Genomic DNA, 18,226 nt, shown 5'->3' with positions numbered 1-18,226 from the left:
TGTGAGAGAGGATTTGATGGATGGTGGAAGGTGGAAGGTGGCAGGGGAAGGACAAAGGTATGATGTTTAATGATTGGGAGGTGAATAGATTGTTCATTATAAATCGCCCTTAAATCTGTAAGATGATGCGAGATCGCATGCACCAAATAAAAATCTGGAAGCATGATATCAGATCGAAGATAGCAAGCAGAAGTAGACAGCCATCGCTGTCAAACAGCTATCCAGATTCCAACTTCTTCCATGGACACCAATAATGTTCTTCTGTTCTTCAACATGTAGTGGGAAAATGGTGAATTAATTCTCGTCAATCAATTTGGTTCCTGACAGAGATTGATGGGCCAGACGCGAGTGAATAATTCTTGAGAGAGAATGTTGACATCCACTGATGTTTCTTGAGAGAGATTGTTATCCTGGTTTATCTTTTGTGTGCAAGACACTGGCCCCGAAACCATTTCTCATGAAGAAAAAGGTCATTGAAGTTTCTTCCCTTCATATTCTCATTGAAGTTTTCTTATGCTGTGATGGATTCCTGCGTTTAACAGAAAAATGCAGTGTAATCTCCAGTAGCCATCAGCTTGTACATGAGTTAAGCAGATCAAGCAAGGAAGACTGGCTAACATCACTTTGATAACACAAGCTTGAGTCTTTTCCTTTCAAAGGTGATTAAACTCTCCAGTTTTAGTCGTTGCAAAAAAACAGACACATCATTTGTAGTTTGGCCATCAAATTTTATTTAGTGTATTTTTGGTACGACAAAAATGCTCTAAGTTGTCGAGCAAGAAATTTTGTGACAAGTCGACCAAAGCAACATTAAAGTGAAGAGAAACCAAAGCAACATTATCTATTCTATCCACACCAGATGAACAATCCAGAAATGAAATCTAATGTTTTTATTGAACTTGCCAATAAACATGAAATCAAGGGAAAACAAAAAACAGCATGTCCTTATTTATACTCTAATTTATGTAAAATATTTGTGGGTATCATCTCGTCGAACTCTGGAGGTAACAGCCTACCTAAATACCTAGTTACCTATGGAGAAATAATTCAGCAAGATAGTGAAAGCAAGAACAAGGGAAGAGACTATAAACTGGGTAGTTTTGCAAGGGAGTTGGATGTCAAGTTCTCATCTGACCAGTTGGGATCACCCCAATGCCACAACATGCTCTGCCAGTAACAAAAATCTTCGAAACACTTTTTCAGACGAGGGTCAGTTATTTTTCTTCTCCAATGGCCGTCGGAATAATTTGCCTTCTTCGCCTGCCTCCGATCCCACTCCAAGGCAGCTTTTTGCTTTGTTCTCAGAAGACAGAAGCTCTGCAAGTGTTTCGGCATCACATCGTGCACTTTCCACCATGTTGTGTGTGCCACATCACTTGCGAATTCCTGCATTATGTCCACATTCCAATTGCAATCATAGTCCCGGAAACACAGCCATGGCTTTAGACCCAAATAGTGGAGAACATAAAGAACTGGCGGATCAGCACCAAACAAATGAGTCTTCATCTCTTTAATCTCCTTCTCATCACCAATCCAATAATGCTTCAAGAAGTTCATGCGCCTTGGTATACGGTGCCACCATGTAAAGACTTCATTCAAGTAACCCTGATCCCCACCATTGTAGGACTCTATCTCATTGATATGATCCATTAACAACTGAAATGTGCAGTTTGAAGGCTCAATAACCATTACACCAGAGTTGAAAAATGTTACATTGTTCCCTGTTGCAGTGATTTCAGGCATAGTGAACAAGAAATCGATGTTTCTTAGGACAAGAAGGTCAGCATCGATAAATATGACCTTGTCATACTCTGTGAGCTGCCAGAGCCTGAATTTGCTGTAATTCCACTCATTGTAAGCATCATGCTCGGCCTTAGGATTTCGGATCCTGGTGATTGTTTTTATCTTCCATCCTGCAGCTTCAAGACCGCTTCTGTGGTGATCACTGACTGTTTCATCAACAAGTATAACTAGGTCTCTCTTTGATCCTGCTAAACGGATACTTTGGGCTGCAGCAATAGCACCACATACATAAACATTGGCAGAGTGGAGAATGGTGGCATATGCTTCTCGGTGAGGAGTATAGGAAAACGGCCGTTCTGTTATTGCAAAGAGTCAAAGGTGAATATATCTAAAAAAACCTAAGTTAGGATAGATGTTAAAGAATTTTATAAGTAGCAGATGCCAATGGTTCAGTTTACATGTAACAGATGCCTAATCTTCTATGCTGATCCTTCTTAGATATTCAATTTTTTATTGTTGCTGAGAATAGCTTCCAGCGTGAACAGTTAGAAAATGATTCTAGTTTTCTAGTTTGGAGAAAACAAATGCTAAGAAAACTGACAAAGAATTAGTTCTTATACTCGAGCAAAGAATATTGAAAGCGCATGAGCACATTCAAATGAGTTTCTTTTTCAAATTAGACAACTTGATTCAGTAAAAATGAGTCTTATTAATGAGCCTTTCAAGTTAAAGTCCTAAAATTTCAATTTCTTACCAAAGAGCAATCCAAAGAAAAGAAATAAAATACTGACCTTTTGCTTCAAGTGGGAGTGCGAGCTCACATGATCCAACAGGAAGCTGTAACTTCTCCTTTAACAGTTGCAGGTCTGGTTTGTATAACCACATATCTCCCTCTCGCATGACGAGGTTCTTGCATGTAAATAGGTTTGGGATTGGAAAACAGCTGGTCACAAAAAGCACATGCACAGGGTACTGATCTCCTGAAGAAACTGCAGCAACCTTAGCAGCTGTAAGCTGCAAATGCAACCGAGCAACATCTCTTGACCAGCTGGCTGAGCTACTGCAAGGAAGCTTGACGGCGATGAGGTCAAAACGGAAACCTTTAGAGAACTTCGGTTCAGGAAGTTTTGGACAAGAGGGGACCTCGGATTCTTCTTCCTCGTCAATCCATTCAGGATACAGTACATCCCAAGTAATATTACTATCTGCATAATCAAGTTGTATGACAGAAAATCCTGCGTTTGGTAAGAGCTGGTGCCAATGGTTGATCTCAGAAATGTTAAAATTCAGTAAGCCAATCTTCATATTTCCTTTACTGGAGTCCATCGCTTCCGCACATTTTGAAATTTGAGCCCAATCAACATTTGAATTCGACAAATATCGCGAATCAGGTTTGGATTTGTCCCAAATCCGTCCAACATCCATAAACCTGGATCAGCAGTGGCAGATTTGACAGGAATATGTTAGATTCCAGCAAATCATACTTAAAGCAAATGGACCATGTTCATCAGTTCTTAAAAATAAGCATCAGGCATGTCTAATGATTAAAATCCAGCAAGAAAAGGAAGAGTGGCAGAAGGCACTTACCTAGAACCAGCATGCAAGGAATGCTCATTATGATAAGCTGCTGGAGGGTGGAGAAGAGTTAAAAAGGTGCCACAGACAATGATTATCAAGACAAGTTTCAAAGAATATATCTTCCAGGCTGAACTCCTCTCTGTAAAAAGATTGTTGAATGGCCTGTCAGCTTGTTTGAAGTCACTGCTCTTGTGGGACCTTCTTTTGTTTCCGTAAACACTAAATCAGGATGGAAGACCACATGGATAAATCAGAACAATAAATCAGATACTAAATTAGGTAAGATTAAAAAAACTAATTGTTCAATATAGAATTAGAAGACATGAAATTAGAGAAGCTGGAGACACCAGCAAAGCATGTATGATACGATAAGAAGAAATGTTACTCAACTTTGTTAACAGAAGCTAAAATCTGGTACCGTCCATGTCAAATGTAGGTCTCCAATACCAATATCATGTCTGTTGATAAAGGGTGTAGTTTGTCATGATGACATAGCTTTCCTACTCTGCAAGTTCCCATCATTGTTCATAGTTTCAGCCACTAGGGAGACTTACTGATTACTCTTTTCTAACTGCAATGATAATATTGTCCCACTTTCAGAAGTTCATTGCAAGAGGTACGCTCAATCAAAGCCACAGACACAAGGTCAACATCAACTTTATGTAAGATGCTGCTTTCTAAAACTTAATTGCTTTTAAATCATCCAAAATATGGAGAGTACCTTTCCAAATGGAACTGCTGAGACTAAGAAAGAAGTTTCAGAAAGCACTAAATTTGCTGTTTAGTAAATGACTTGATGAGGAGGAGGCAATAGACCAAAGAGATCAACACTTGCAACGCTAAGGTGATAGTTTTCAGACTCGTAAGTACAATGCTGTGTTCTGTCATGCAAACATCTAAATATGATCAGTTTGAGGATGAGTAATATATTTTTACGACTTGATATTCTATAACATCTTATTAGTTCCACATCTTATCCACATATATGTTCCTCCCATCCAGGTCTTGAGCCAAATTATCCCAGAAATGATGATAACAAAATTAGATCTGATGTGAAAAAAATTTAGGAGGCAACAACATTAGGCTGAAAGATATAAGTCAGCACCTTTTCTATTTTTCTTTTGAGAAGATACTAAGTGTGCCCTCAGTTGTCTAGGACTATAAAATTAAACTCAGTTTTGCCTATCAGCAAACATTATGTAGATTCCTTATCATAAAGAGACTCATAGGATTTCAAAAGTGTGCTCTCAACTTGGATTGTGGAGGGCTAGCTTCAACCATTAACTAGGTTGGATGCAGTTACAGCCAGATTATTATAAGTTTGATGAAGATGAATCTTTTTAGTTGATTTGATGTTCTAGTAGGGACTTTCAACTTTTAGGCAGTTCATTCCTGCTATCTAAAGTCTCTCTTGAAATTATTCCAGAATTGGAAACAGAAAAAAATCAATCTATGTCAGAAAAGTATAGGAGGCAAGAAACAGTAAGCCAAAGATGCATTAATAGTTGCTATTTTAGTTGATCTATTTGGAACCCTCTTAGTTAATAAGACTATATAATTCACTCCAGATTGCCTAATCAGAAAAACATTAGCAAGATTCCCATCGATAACACGACTCGATCGGCCTCCAAAAGTCTGCTATTAACTTGAACTATAGGGTTGTCTTCAGCAGCTAAGAAAGGGAATCTAGATCCGGTAATAGGCAATGATGCTAGGAAACTAGAAAACATGTGAGGCTAGAGATCTGCAAGACCCACATCAAAAAGATAATGACTTAGCAACTAGAAAAGCAGCCTAAGAACAGGTTTCAAACACCATATGGTATTAATTTATGGAAGATATGATTGAGACATAGATAAGACTTCTTGCTTCAGAACCTTCGGCTCCAACCTTTGTTCTGATTAATTGGACAAATCCGAGAGCTCTGGATAGGAGCTGTGAAGTTTCTACCAAGGAACTATGACAAACAAAGATTCATAAATACCGTGCATTCATCGTCATGGTCACTTTTAGTTCTTGAATGGTATTTGAGCTCCAATTTCTATCCTATAACAGAAAAGCCGTCAGAATGGTATCCTGGACACTTTTTTTTTTTGAGACATCAATACATCTTTAGCTAATCATCACTAGAAAAATGGAAGAAGAGGGAAGAACAGATGAACAGCTGGACACGGAATTCATGTGAGATAATTGTAAGAAGTTTCAAGAACAGAGACACTCACGGACTCCCGACGGATCGATGCCTGGCCTCGACGTGGCCGCCACCGGCAGCGCCCACAACCCCTCGCATCTCTATCCGGCAACCGCAAGCAATGGCATCATCTGCTCTCGACCAACCCAAGAATCCAATCCTATCTGGGAGCACACACAAGAGCGAAATAAAAAAATCAAATCTTTACGGCCGCCATCGACGCTTCCACTCCCCCCGAAATCGAAAATCCAAATCTTGGCGAAAAAGAACCAATCCAACAAAGTGGAATTACCCACTGCCAAGAAAGGCGGCCGTCAAAAGACGATGCGTCCTTTAAAGCAAGATCACCCTACGAAAAGAGCAGGCGTGAGCAGAACAATGCTTGAAGAAATGGCCAAGAGCGAGGCAGAAAGGAAAGGATAACAACGAAGGAAGGAGGCCACCAACCAATTGACGGACAGAGATGGCAAACACGACAAAGCAACTGGGAGCGAAACCAGGAGGCTGTAAACACAGGAGGGCAGGGAAGAGAATCCAAGTAGTGGCACCTCAAGCCGGGCAGAGGCAAAGAACAACGGAGGGATGGATGGACTTGGCACAAAAGGAAGGATTTTTACCAGGGAAAAGAGGATTAAACACCGGAATAACGCATGGAAAATGATCAAAAGTTGATTCCCACTGTTATCCAGGTGGCAGGAAGGATGTAGCATCGAACACCTGAAGCCAAGGCCAAGAACAAGGGAGGGAGAGATTATCCAAAAGGAACGATTTTTATAATGGGAAAGAGGATTAATTACTGGAATAAAGCACGGAATGATGACCAATGTTGCTTCGCATTGCAAGACGGCGACCCAAAGCATTTAAAATGTCCCAAAAATTTCATCTTTTTTTTTTGCTTTCTTTTTCTTTTTCTTTTTCTTTAGCAAAAGAGGAGGAGACACTGGACATGGAGGACGAAGTAAGCAATTGAGATGATGTTGATGTGAGAAAAGCGTGACAGGTTGGTGTGTCGTCGAGAAGGATGGGTGTGTCTGTGTGTGTTGGGGAGTGGGTGAAGGGGGTGTGGGAAGTCTCAGACAAAGCTTGTGCTCGAGGAAGGGTTGTGATGGGATGTTGTGTTGGGTAAAATGCTAATGTCCTCTTTTAGGGGGGAGGGTGGGGGAATTTTACCCCTTTTTTATTTTTTTTTTATTTTCCGAATTATACTATTTTTTAAACAAAATTTAAAACAATCATTCCCTATTTTAGTATTTTTAAAAATATATCTTTTTTTTGCCTAAATTTATTTTTTTAATAAACTATTTATAGTATTTTGTGGATTAATTTTTATCCGTAAAAGACTGTATAGTATTTTTTTAAGTATTATAAAATATTTTATTTTAAAAACACTATATAGTATTTTTGATGTCATATTATTTTTGAAATAAAAACTATATAATATTTAAAAATACTATACAGTGTTTTATGAATAAAAATGATGTTATCATCCAAGGAAAAACTTAAAAAGAGGATATATTTTCGAACAATCATCCTTTTTAGTATACAATTATAAATAATAAAATATCATCCTTTGTTGGAAGAATTTTTTTTTTTTGTAAATCACAGAAAGACCTTTTTTGGTATTCTATCAAAATCACACTTTTTGAAGTGCCAATTCTCACCTTTTTTTTATTGGTTTTCCATCAATTCTCACTTTTTTTTTTAACTAGAATTAGCATTTAGGAAAAGAAATGTCTCTTTTCTCTACTACAAAACTAAAAAGAAAAAAAGGTGCTTTATGATCAACAGTGAAAAAAATCACCAAGTAAAACTTGAGTATTGATGTTAACAAAATTGATAGTTTAAACTTTTCAAGTTAATGATTATATAATATGAATTCTTCATCTTGATGTCAAAACATGCTGTGAGTTCAAAGTCATGTATCTATCTCTTTCTATTTCATCTAATTTCTAACTAGTATTTGTATAATATTTTTTTTTCCAAATTGACATGTATTTATTATATACTTAAATTGTCTATTTTGATTGCATCATGCATTTGGAATCAAGTTTGTATCATAATTGTGAGAGGAAACATTAAAGTTTGATACAAATAAAGTCCTTTCTAATAGTTTAATCTTTATTAGCTTCACATGTCATATGATCATATGGGCAGGTGTTTGTGGAAGGAGAAAGTATGATGGGTCTTATGTGTCTCTCTATCAATGGAGAGTGATCATATGGGTAGGTTTTGGAGGAAGGAGAGAGTATGATGGGTCTTATATGTCTCTCTGTCAATGGTGAGTGATCATATGGGTAGGTTTTGGAGGAAGGAGAGAGTATGATGGGTCTTATATGTCTCTCTGTCAATGGTGAGTGATCATATGGGTAGGTTTTGGAGGAAGGAGAAAGTATGATGGGTCTAATATGTCTCTCTGTCGATGGTGAGTGATCATATGGGTAGGTTTCGGAGGAAGGAGAGAGTATGATGGGTCTTATATGTCTCTCTGTCAATGGTGAGTGATCATATGGGTAGGTTTTGGAGGAAGGAGAAAGTATGATGGGTCTTATATGTCTCTCTGTCAATGGTTAGTGATCATATGGGTAGGTTTGGAGGAAGGAAAAAGTATGATGGGTCTTACATGTCTCTCTGTCAATGAAGAGGCAGATCTTCATGTACTGGTCCAGCAAATGACTCCATGGCTGCAGCATCTGCAGATGCAGACAGGCCAAAAAATTGCCCTAACTATAGTGGCAAATCCTCTTGTTTACTGAGGTCAGTGTACCACTGGCATGCATGGGTGTGATCCTCACATGACCTCACCTCTTTGGACCATTAGGTGGAGTTTGCTGGCACTGCCTCGCATGACAAGCCCTGCAAAGTTTCAGTCAAAGATCAGGTTGAAGTCCCACATCAAAGACCTGCTTGCTTGCAGTCCAACCTGTATTCACTGTTGTCACCCACTGTTACATCTCCAATCTTTTTTCCTTCATGGAGATGACCATTGATGAAGGTTCAGATGGAGCACAACAACCACATAAATGAAGCTGGAATCATGTCACTTACTAATGTCTGACCAATTTCTTGAATAAATGCAAATAAATGGGTGTTAAAGGTGTGGGATCATCATCATCATCATCATCTCATCTCCTCTGTGGTCCCTTTTGGTGTGGAATAAAGATAATAGGACAGAGAAGATGGATCTGAAAGAGTTAGGAGTAATATACCATGTGGACCATTAGCAATGGCTAAGAAACTTGTTTTGAGTTAGAAATTAAATTTAGTTAGGTAAATATGTTCTTTTTTAGCTTTGTTTTTAAGTCATGCCTCATTTTTCTTTTTTTTTATTTCTAAGGTACTGTTGATTGTTTATTGTGGTACTATTTGGATATGAGTGGTTGGGTTTTCAAAAGTGGGTATCATCTAGAATAGTGTGATTAAAATATATTATTATTATTATTATTATTATTATTATTATTTACTTATGTACTTTGGTCTCTTTGTCATAATAATCTGTTTAAGCTTATAAGTTCTTTAGTTTTTATTTGTTTAGGTAATATAACAGATCATAAAACTTTAATTATTAAAGTTGAGATCATAAATCTTTTATAGTCATTGAGATGTCTATTTGCATGATCTCAAATTCAAATATCTTCATAGAATGATAATAATAATGATAATTTACTCATACCTTTATAGATGTTATAAAATCATACCAGGTTTGAATTCTTGCTAACAAATGTAGCTTAAAATCACTATATATATGTAAGTTTTAACTAAATAAATATATAGTATGAATGTGTTGTAGATAGTTAAATGATTGAAAATATAGATCATATGTGTCATATCATAAAATAATTCTTATTGTAAAATTTCATGTAACTTGAAAAGTTGTAAAGATGCATTTAATGTACAGTGATGGATTTAACTCAACCAAGGGTAAAAAAAAAAGAGAGAGAGAGAGTAGTTTGAAGTGGATGCAATAAATGTCCCATCATGACAGGAATGAATTGGATCCCCCAAAGAGTTAAAGGCACATCATATTGACAGCCAAGTAAGATCTAAGATTGTCTACCACTTTTAACAATGGCATCAAAACTTAGGGTTCTTGGATTCACCATTATTTATCATATTAATGATGTTCCAATTTGAGGTAATAAAAAATTGAATGGGGGGTGACCAACAATCCTAAGAATTTAAACCCAATACATATTTAGTTGATATAAATCCAACTGCAAATATTTTTAATTAAACACTGAAATGAATAAAAAAAAAACATATTTCAAACTCATGACATGATAAATATTGGGAATCAGTGACCAGTAATCTTAAAGGTTTAAGACTTAGTATATATTAATTAGGTTCTAACAAGAGTTATGGGCTTCAAGATTTATAATATATTATCAGGAATAATTATGTGACTCTAACATACATGCATTAAAAAGAAAAGAAAATAAATTCCATCATCCATCACAAGTATTTTTCAAACTCAACCACTGAAACTTCTATTAAAGATATTTTAGGTCTGAAAATAATTCTGAGAATTGGTCTGAAAATAATTGTTCCACATTTCAGTGAAAGATATATTACACAAACATAGCTTCAATTTTACACTCCTTTTATCTTTAGAGAAGTTGATTAGTATATTTTTTAGGAATGCCATTGTGTGATTTTTTGAGATATATTCCACTTTTTTTTATTAAAACTTCTATACCTGTTTGATGTAAGATTGTTAACTTTCTTAATGCAAAACCTTGTTTTGATTTAAACCATTTACATAAATACATTAAAAAAAATAATACACAAAAATATGTTAGCTACACTTGTAGAACCTACTTTTGTCAATCAAAATGTAGCTACATAAAGAGTTGAAGCTGATGACAAGACATTGCAGACTCTCCACATGACTTCACCAACCTTTCACCCACCCACACAACCTAACCCAACTGAGTCACTGGGAGAAAAGCTTCTTCCCTAACTCAGATTAGTTTTATAGGTTCTGTAGAACTTGGATGGATCAACTGACCTCACAGAGCAGGTGGTACCAAAAACATCTACTTTGGCTTTAGGTTAGCTGCAACTTCACTTCTCTCTCAATGATTAGAGACCAATCATGCACTTGAGGTTGTGTTTAGTAGAGTGGAAAATGATGTTGGTTAGTGACACAAAGTAGCATGAGATGACACCATCTCTCTCCTAACCTTGAGTTAAAGACTAAGACACAGTAGCTAATGCATTGTTAGCTAGTTAAAAAACATGTTGTCCTTGTCTTCTTCCCATCTATGCTCAGTGCAGCTGCTTTGCCTGTGAACTATCAAGGCCAGCTAATAAAGCTAGAAAGCAGCTTCACGTTTGATTCTTTCATATGTTGCTTTTGAATTGGCAACCTCAAGCATAAGTTGCTTAAGAACACTGCACGAGAATCAAACGATCGCATTTGAGTGTGTCTGTCTGTCTATATGCTTGAAAACGAAGGGAATAAATTGTTTTCTCCAACCTCGGAACCTTTTCACTTTGTCACGGGTGAAGAATGGACAAGTTTTCTCTGTGTTGATTTCAGAGACTTCAACAAAGCTCGCTCAAAAACATTATATTAGTAATTGGCACCTTTGCGGATCTCAATAGATGTTCTCATCATAAACATTATATATGTGTGTGCATTATGTTCATTAATAATAACAGTTGATAATGATTAAACTGAAGTTATTGAATGATGCTAAAAAGAGTGATACATACGGAGATTTAAATATCGGAAATGATATATAAGCAATAACCTCGGCATGCTGTCCAAATCCCTCACAGACATTATGTCTAACATGACGAGTGCAGAACATTGAATTTGACATTGTGGATCAGCGAGCACATATTCATACAGTAATATTACAAGAAAGTTGAATATTCTGCGACATTCTTTTTTGGTAATAAACTTGCTGCAAAACCTTTGTAATGCATGAAAAGTCCAAAGAGGATGATATTATATTTCATTGTACATGTTCCAGGCTATAGATTGGATTTCATGATCTGAACTTGAGACTACCGGATCCAAGGAAGTGTGCCGGGATAAGGAACTGGACCGCAGTAGCCGAATAAGCTTTTCAATTCAGGGCAGCCATTAGGATAAGGGATAAACCGGTGAAATGGATCTCTCTTTAGTCTCTTCCTGTGAAGTGAACCTAAACATCCATAAGGGTCTTCTTGAAACTGGGCCCGGACAAAGGCCTCACCTTTCTCCGCTGCCTCCTTTGCGCCCGGAGCAGCAGGAGTACCGGTGTAGAAGAACCTCTCTTCCGGGAATCCTATTGCTAAACGGTGCAAATGAGCGAACCTTTCTTTCTTGAAGTCATAGCTTACAACCTGACACCAGCATTTAAAACAAATGGAGTTCATTAGTAATCCATGATGAACACAAAACAACACACCATGGTGTGAGCCGGACAAAAAAGCAAGGTAAACATTGGTAACTTGATCAAATAAGGTAGAATAGTACAATCGGACAAGGTTAAAAAGTTGCACCCGATTACAAAAGCTGTGCAATAAGACTCAAAAAGAGTTAGTAGGTGAGGGTCGGTGAATGCTCAAGACCATGGAAACAAGACTGGCGCAAGGAGACTAGTTTACAAGTTCAAGATTTCAGATAATGATATATCATATCAGCACCTAGATCCATGAACTTTGTTTGGTAAGACAAATGTTCACATTAGAAAGTACTAAACAAGCTTGACACTAATGGAAAATGAATAAAAACCATTTAGATCTCATAATTGGGCAGCTATGTAGCATATCTGGGATATCCATACAATACAATATGTCATCAATAGTCAATATGATAATAATATTTAATTCATTTGGTACATATTTATATGGACATATATATAACTACATCATCTTTTATAAAAAAAACTAAGAAGAAATTTCATTAAATGTCTTCTACAATGATCACACATGGACTCAAACTTGACACTATCACTTGTGCATCAATGCACTAACCATTGAAATGCTACTATAACTACATTTTCTAATAATAAGTAATACTAGGATCCTCACCTATTCCTCAGAAAGCCTATTCCTCAGAAAGAGATTCTAGCAGTAATGAAGTCATTCAAGAACACAAGTATCACAATGACTTATGGCAATGATAATTATTGTTTACGTTTATGAATCATAATTTGAAGTTTAACAACACAATATAAAAATATATATAAATATTTCCATATATCCATATCATCTAACTTAAAAATATTTCTTCATTCAAGAAATCAACTTCTCACAAAAAAAATCCACAATCCCAAAAGCATGAGATCATTTAGTGGCTACTTAACAGAGAAATATTTTGTTGAAGCATCTGAGATGTATCTAGAAAACTCAATATCCTAGAAAGAATCTGACATATATCCATAACATACATAGCGAGTACTTCGATGCATCCATGTTTCTTAGTTAGACTATTTACTCAATCAGGTACTTGCCATTTCAGAGTAATTTAGGCAAGAAAATATAACATTAAATGGCACCTGATGGAAACAAATGCTTTTACATAATCATTAATTTGCAAACCTTAAGCTTAGAATGAAGCACTCCAATGCATTAAGATAATCTTCTATATCATTTATACTTGTGACACATTGTTTTACGTCCATTTAAACCTTGATAATGAATCAACAAATTTCAGTGTCAAGCTTCTTTCCAAGCGAATCCTCTATTTGGCTTTCATTTCCTTTACTGTGTACCAGTTTAAAATATTGTAAATGCACGATAACTACAACTTCTTTTCTAAGAGCTAAGAAAGAGATCTAAATATTATAGAGCTACTCTAAGAATTGGGTGAAATTCAATTAAGTAAAACTAGTAAATGTGACCTAGAACTAACGAAAGAAACGACTAAAAGCTCAAGAGATGAACAGGAACTCATGTAATTGTTGAGCTGTAGACAAACCCTGAAGCAAGGATTGTTGTGTGAATTAGTTGAATCAAAATGTCCCATGCAAGAAAGGTATCAGCACATGTCATCACATCCCAAGTTAGAGGTGCTGCAGATATTTCATTTGCCCAATTGATGGCTTGTGCAAGTCGGCCTAGAAGCATGCCAACTGGTACTGCACATAATTGTGCCATGTCATAATAAGAGAAATGCATGCCCCTGTGACAACAAACATCCCTAGAGGACAACTATTATGTTCAGATTCTCCCTTTTAAAAGAATGTATAAAGATTAGTAGAAAGCAAAACGTGTTTAGTTAGCTGACACGCTTCCCAACCCAATCAAACCTGTGGAGAAGAAAAAGGAAACACAAAATATCCAAACTGTATGTGCATGACACACAAGCACACACAAAATGAACCTAATGATAATTGCAAAACAATAGAAGCTCACAGTAATATTTTGAGGATAACTGCCTGTAAGTTCGCGAAAACGACAAACACTAAAAAGAAGGTTCTCAAAGCTATCTCTTGCATGCTCCTCTGTGTGCGCTCTACTCCTGATATTATCTTGCTTTCCTGTTAAAACAAGAAATGATGCACCATCTCAGTAAAATAAAGTTCAAGATTTAACAATGCAGAATACAAGGGTGGATTCAGCAAGTGTCCAGACAGCATATGGTTTTTATGGCCTCTTTTATGGAGGTTATATACATGTTGAAATTATGTAATCAAACATCATAAGACCTCAGATATTAAAACGGGAAAACTTTGAGAACATTTGTGTTTATCTTTTTCCAACAGGATTCCAATGCCCAACTCTTGGAACTGAGTTTGAAGCTTCAATTTTATGGATGAAGCAGGAAAGTGAATGTAAAAAACACAAAAAACTATATAAAGCGTTGCTTCAGTTATGAAGAGAAAACAAAACAGACAATTTCCTTCACCATGAAAGGACAGTCTAATATGGAGCACAAGCTATATGATAGCTAAAAGAGGTATAAAACAAATACCAAAAAAATAAAATTATTTCCTGCTGAGTACAATAACTGGCAATATTCATCAACATACAGAAATATACAAAACTAAAACCACCACTAAGAATAGAATATAGAAAAGGAACAACATGAACAAAGCGGCAAATTGGAATGAATATGAAAAGGAACCACGATTCTCAGACATGAATTAAGCATTGGAAGTTTATCTAAATTTAACATCAAACTAGCTGGTTAATCAACAAACAAGTAAATTGAAGCTTTAATTACTTTAGTATGTTATCTCTTGTAATAATAAAGAAATATACATAGATGGCATGTAAAAGATGGGCTTTCGGAACAGTAAGAGACAAAATCCCAATACTATATCTTTGTGAGGACCTAGAGTATTATTACAACAGCATGTGGATTCACCCTTTTGCCTTAAATCTTAACCAGCAACTAATTTTCCCAAGCTAATCATACCGGCGTATACATCATGACAAAGATTACTAAATATATTCATTATACATTTTGGAATTGCATAACAATTTTCTGGACAAACTCAGTGAATAAGACTCATGCCAATAAGGGGTCAGAGGAAAATCAATGCGTACAACCTTACCTCGACAACTCTTATCTCAAGCTGCACACTAAAGATCCATTTTTCAACTTCGAAATCATGCATATGCATGAATGAGAGGATAAAATTGAACTACATTAACATTGTGAAAACAGTTTCAAGTCATTTAGCACACTGGTACTGGCAGATTTTTTGGCAGTTGAAATGTAAATGGTGTTAAGGTGACAGAACAAAGAAACACATAAATGAGTCTGCCCAAAATCGTTTTATACCCAATGAATATTACCCCAATTTATCAAGCACAGAAACTTGTCCATTTACAGATAGTAAGCAGAAGACACAACTGCACGACAACTGGTAGTATCAAAGACACAAGTGAGTAGTATACCAAACCATCCTTTGGATTCTGCAACAGCCCAATAGCTCTGTGCTTCACTGCGAGGGCCAGCATCCTTCCGAGTTTCCCCACCGCTGAACAAGAGCAGTGCTCCCTCATCCTTAGCTGCACTCTCCACTCCCTCCTGTATATGTGCCAAGAAAGTAGCTGCTTGCCCAGGGTTCTTCTGATACGGTTCCAGAAACCACGAATCCTCACTGTCAATCTTCCCACAGCTAGTGCTCGTATAGATTGAATGCCCAGCAACCATCACAAGATTACGGAGATTTGCCAATGGATAAGAACCCGAACTCAAGTCACCGTCCCTCCGGAAACCCATCATTCTAATTCGGCTTTCGTACATCGAAAGCACTATCAGAATGGCCACACCAAAGGCCAAGGAGGAAAGAAAGACTGCAACAGGATGAAGCTTGTAAAAATAATGAATGCGGTTGGCAATGGAATTCATCATCCTGATGGGACCAATTCGTGATGAGTTCTTAGGCTTTCGGAAGCTCTTGCGAAAGCTTCCGGATTCCAAATCGAAGTCACCCCTGGGGTAGCCATGATAGGATTTGGGGCTTCCTGACCCAAATGACTGGTTTTTCATGTTAGCATGAAACCCACCGATAGACCAAGCATCAAAAAACCTCTAAAGACAGCCAGAATCTAGACAATAGCCAATCCATCCAACATTCAATGATCATAAACGCAGATCTCCTACTAAAATTTCAGATTTAAGACAATTCCGAGAGAAATCAAGAGATTCACGATCTTTGACATAAAACCCGAGCAAATCAAATCGAAAGGGAAAAACACCAGAAAACTGAATTATCTTCTAGAGACATCGAAATGATAGAAGTGATTGTAAGAACAAACGCCGCCGAGATTGAGACGACTTCTATGACCGAAATCTCTGGAAATTCCACCCAAAGTGGGTGAATCAGCGCCCAAGTCGAAGAGGGATCAAAGAAAAACACCAAATTTCGATGGTTTAATGGTTGATCCGATGCAATTGAGACGGGAGAAGGTGAGGAAATCGGAATTGGGGTCACAGATTCCCCTCGCAACGAGCGAAGGGAGAATCCATTACCCAGTTTCTGTTGTCAGTAAACCACGAGCAAGATAGTCCGTATGCGTCACCGGGCCCCACTCATTAACGCATACCCTCGTGGTACCCGCATTAATACTGGGACACGTACGTCCGTTAGGTCTCATATGGAGGTGTGTATAGAAGTGGGTACCGATTGAGCAGGTATCAAAACACTTCTCTAACACATACCAAGCATTTTTTAGTATCAGAATTATTATTTTGTTCTACATCAAAAATAATAGTTATTTTTTATCTGATTTAAATACTAGTTAGAAAGCATCAAACATGTTTTTTTTTTCCTCTGTGCTTATTAAAGATTCTATATCACTTCTAAAGAAACTAATTATCTTATCAAAGAGAGCTTAATCCTATATATGTGTGTGTTTGAGACACTGCAGTGTGCTAAAAGATGAAGAAAGGAGGAATTAATTGATTGATGAACTACTCACATCAGCACACTCTTCTTTTAGTTTCATAGCTCATGCCATGCCTTGGAACACCTCAAGATCTTATCACTGACAATGAAGAACAAAAAAGAAGCTGAAGTTTTCTTTTCCACATAATTCTTTTCTTTTTAATCTTATTTTTCTCACTTTTTTCTTTCATCAAAATTTCCATCCATCATTTGTGGGGTCACTGACTACAAAGCCATGCCATCATTTTGTTGAGCATTTTTGCAGATTGTGATAGGAATTCTTCTGAAAGTTTATCAGATTTCACAGACCAAGTTTAAATGTTCATCAGAATCATGTTTCAAAAGATGGTGGCAGAGAACATGATTTGATGTGCTATGTCACCCTGTTGAGGAATGATTGAGATGAAAACAGGAGTCATACACAACTTGACAAAGTTCCATATCAGTAAACTAAAGTGTTTCCCAAGATCAAATGACATATATAGATGAAGAATTTGAAAGAACAGTGTCATGGAAGGCTTTCACCAAACTAAACCTGCCAAGAACTAATGATGAATCAGAAATATCAATGCTGATCCTCTGGTCATTGAAGTTCTATGATGCCTTTTCTACTGGAAGAAGATCATAATATTGAGTTTAAGAATAAGATGAACCAATTTCCAAAGTCAAACAACAGGTCACTAATCATTTGTGTTCTCCAAGGAAACACAGGTCAAACTACTAATGTTGTTTGAAGAAATTGATAGCAGAATTACATATGAACTGTATATGACTCTTTGTATAATGGTATGGATACAGGCAAAACAACCTAAATGCTGCAGCTGATGTACACAAGAAATAGACTGATAAAGAGCACCAAACTTACTTCTAGGCTGAATGATTTTTTTTGCACAAGTTCTCCAGCATTCCTAGTTTAAACCACTCCTTGTTAAGCTGACAGTAAAACAAAGAAATCCTACATGTTTGCAAAACAAAGAACATTCATTCATATGGAATCAAGACTTGCAAAGCAAGGAAAGAGTTGCAAGGTCCCAGGTGCAACAAATGCAGAACAGAAATGCCACATTCTCACCATTTGTTTGCTTCTGTGGCACCTGTAAATAATTCATGATTAAGAAGGACCCAAAAGTGATGCTAGTTGGTAGAACATGGCCACCTTGGGAACTTAACATTAATTTCCTATATAAAAGCTTTATTCTCTTCCCCTTTCTTTTCTGATTTGTAGATGTTGAGCACAAACATGGAATACAAAGATAGAGAAAGGATGCCACTGCAATCAGATGATGTCACCACTATTATCATAATTCTAGAGCATGTCACTTTCATGGTAGTATATGTTTCAAGATTGGCAAAAGGATTTAAAGGTACACCATTCATG

The 18,226-nt window shown here is 36.7% G+C and overlaps 2 protein-coding genes across 7 annotated transcripts; both read right to left on the bottom strand.

Moving 5' to 3' along the window:
- Nucleotides 1-871: 871 nt before the first annotated feature.
- On the bottom strand, nucleotides 872-6,416 carry LOC135581180 (UDP-glucuronate:xylan alpha-glucuronosyltransferase 1-like). 6 transcript variants are annotated; one of them, XM_065080685.1, is made up of 6 exons: nucleotides 5,960-6,416; nucleotides 5,805-5,861; nucleotides 5,544-5,676; nucleotides 3,331-3,540; nucleotides 2,535-3,172; nucleotides 872-2,099 (listed from the first exon to the last, which is right to left on the bottom strand). In XM_065080685.1, the coding sequence occupies exons 3-6, from the start codon at nucleotides 5,609-5,611 to the stop codon at nucleotides 1,084-1,086; spliced, it is 1,932 nt and encodes a 643-aa protein (XP_064936757.1). In that variant the 5' UTR covers nucleotides 5,612-5,676; nucleotides 5,805-5,861; nucleotides 5,960-6,416; the 3' UTR covers nucleotides 872-1,083. The 6 variants fall into 6 exon arrangements, with proteins under 6 accessions (XP_064936757.1, XP_064936759.1, XP_064936760.1 ...); XM_065080687.1 differs by having other exon boundaries at nucleotides 5,809-5,861; XM_065080688.1 differs by lacking the exon at nucleotides 5,805-5,861 and having other exon boundaries at nucleotides 6,130-6,416.
- Nucleotides 6,417-11,315: 4,899 nt separating this feature from the next.
- LOC135588520 (uncharacterized protein C57A10.07-like) lies at nucleotides 11,316-16,449 on the bottom strand. The gene is made up of 3 exons (XM_065080684.1): nucleotides 15,353-16,449; nucleotides 13,862-13,986; nucleotides 11,316-11,845 (listed from the first exon to the last, which is right to left on the bottom strand). The coding sequence occupies exons 1-3, from the start codon at nucleotides 15,948-15,950 to the stop codon at nucleotides 11,525-11,527; spliced, it is 1,044 nt and encodes a 347-aa protein (XP_064936756.1). The 5' UTR covers nucleotides 15,951-16,449; the 3' UTR covers nucleotides 11,316-11,524.
- Between the last annotated feature and the right edge of the window lie 1,777 nt (nucleotides 16,450-18,226).

This window comes from Musa acuminata, chromosome BXJ1-8, assembly GCF_036884655.1.
Source record: "Musa acuminata AAA Group cultivar baxijiao chromosome BXJ1-8, Cavendish_Baxijiao_AAA, whole genome shotgun sequence".
NCBI classification, from domain to species: Eukaryota; Viridiplantae; Streptophyta; class Magnoliopsida; order Zingiberales; family Musaceae; genus Musa; species Musa acuminata.
This window is presented reverse-complemented; position numbering and strand designations above follow the sequence as displayed.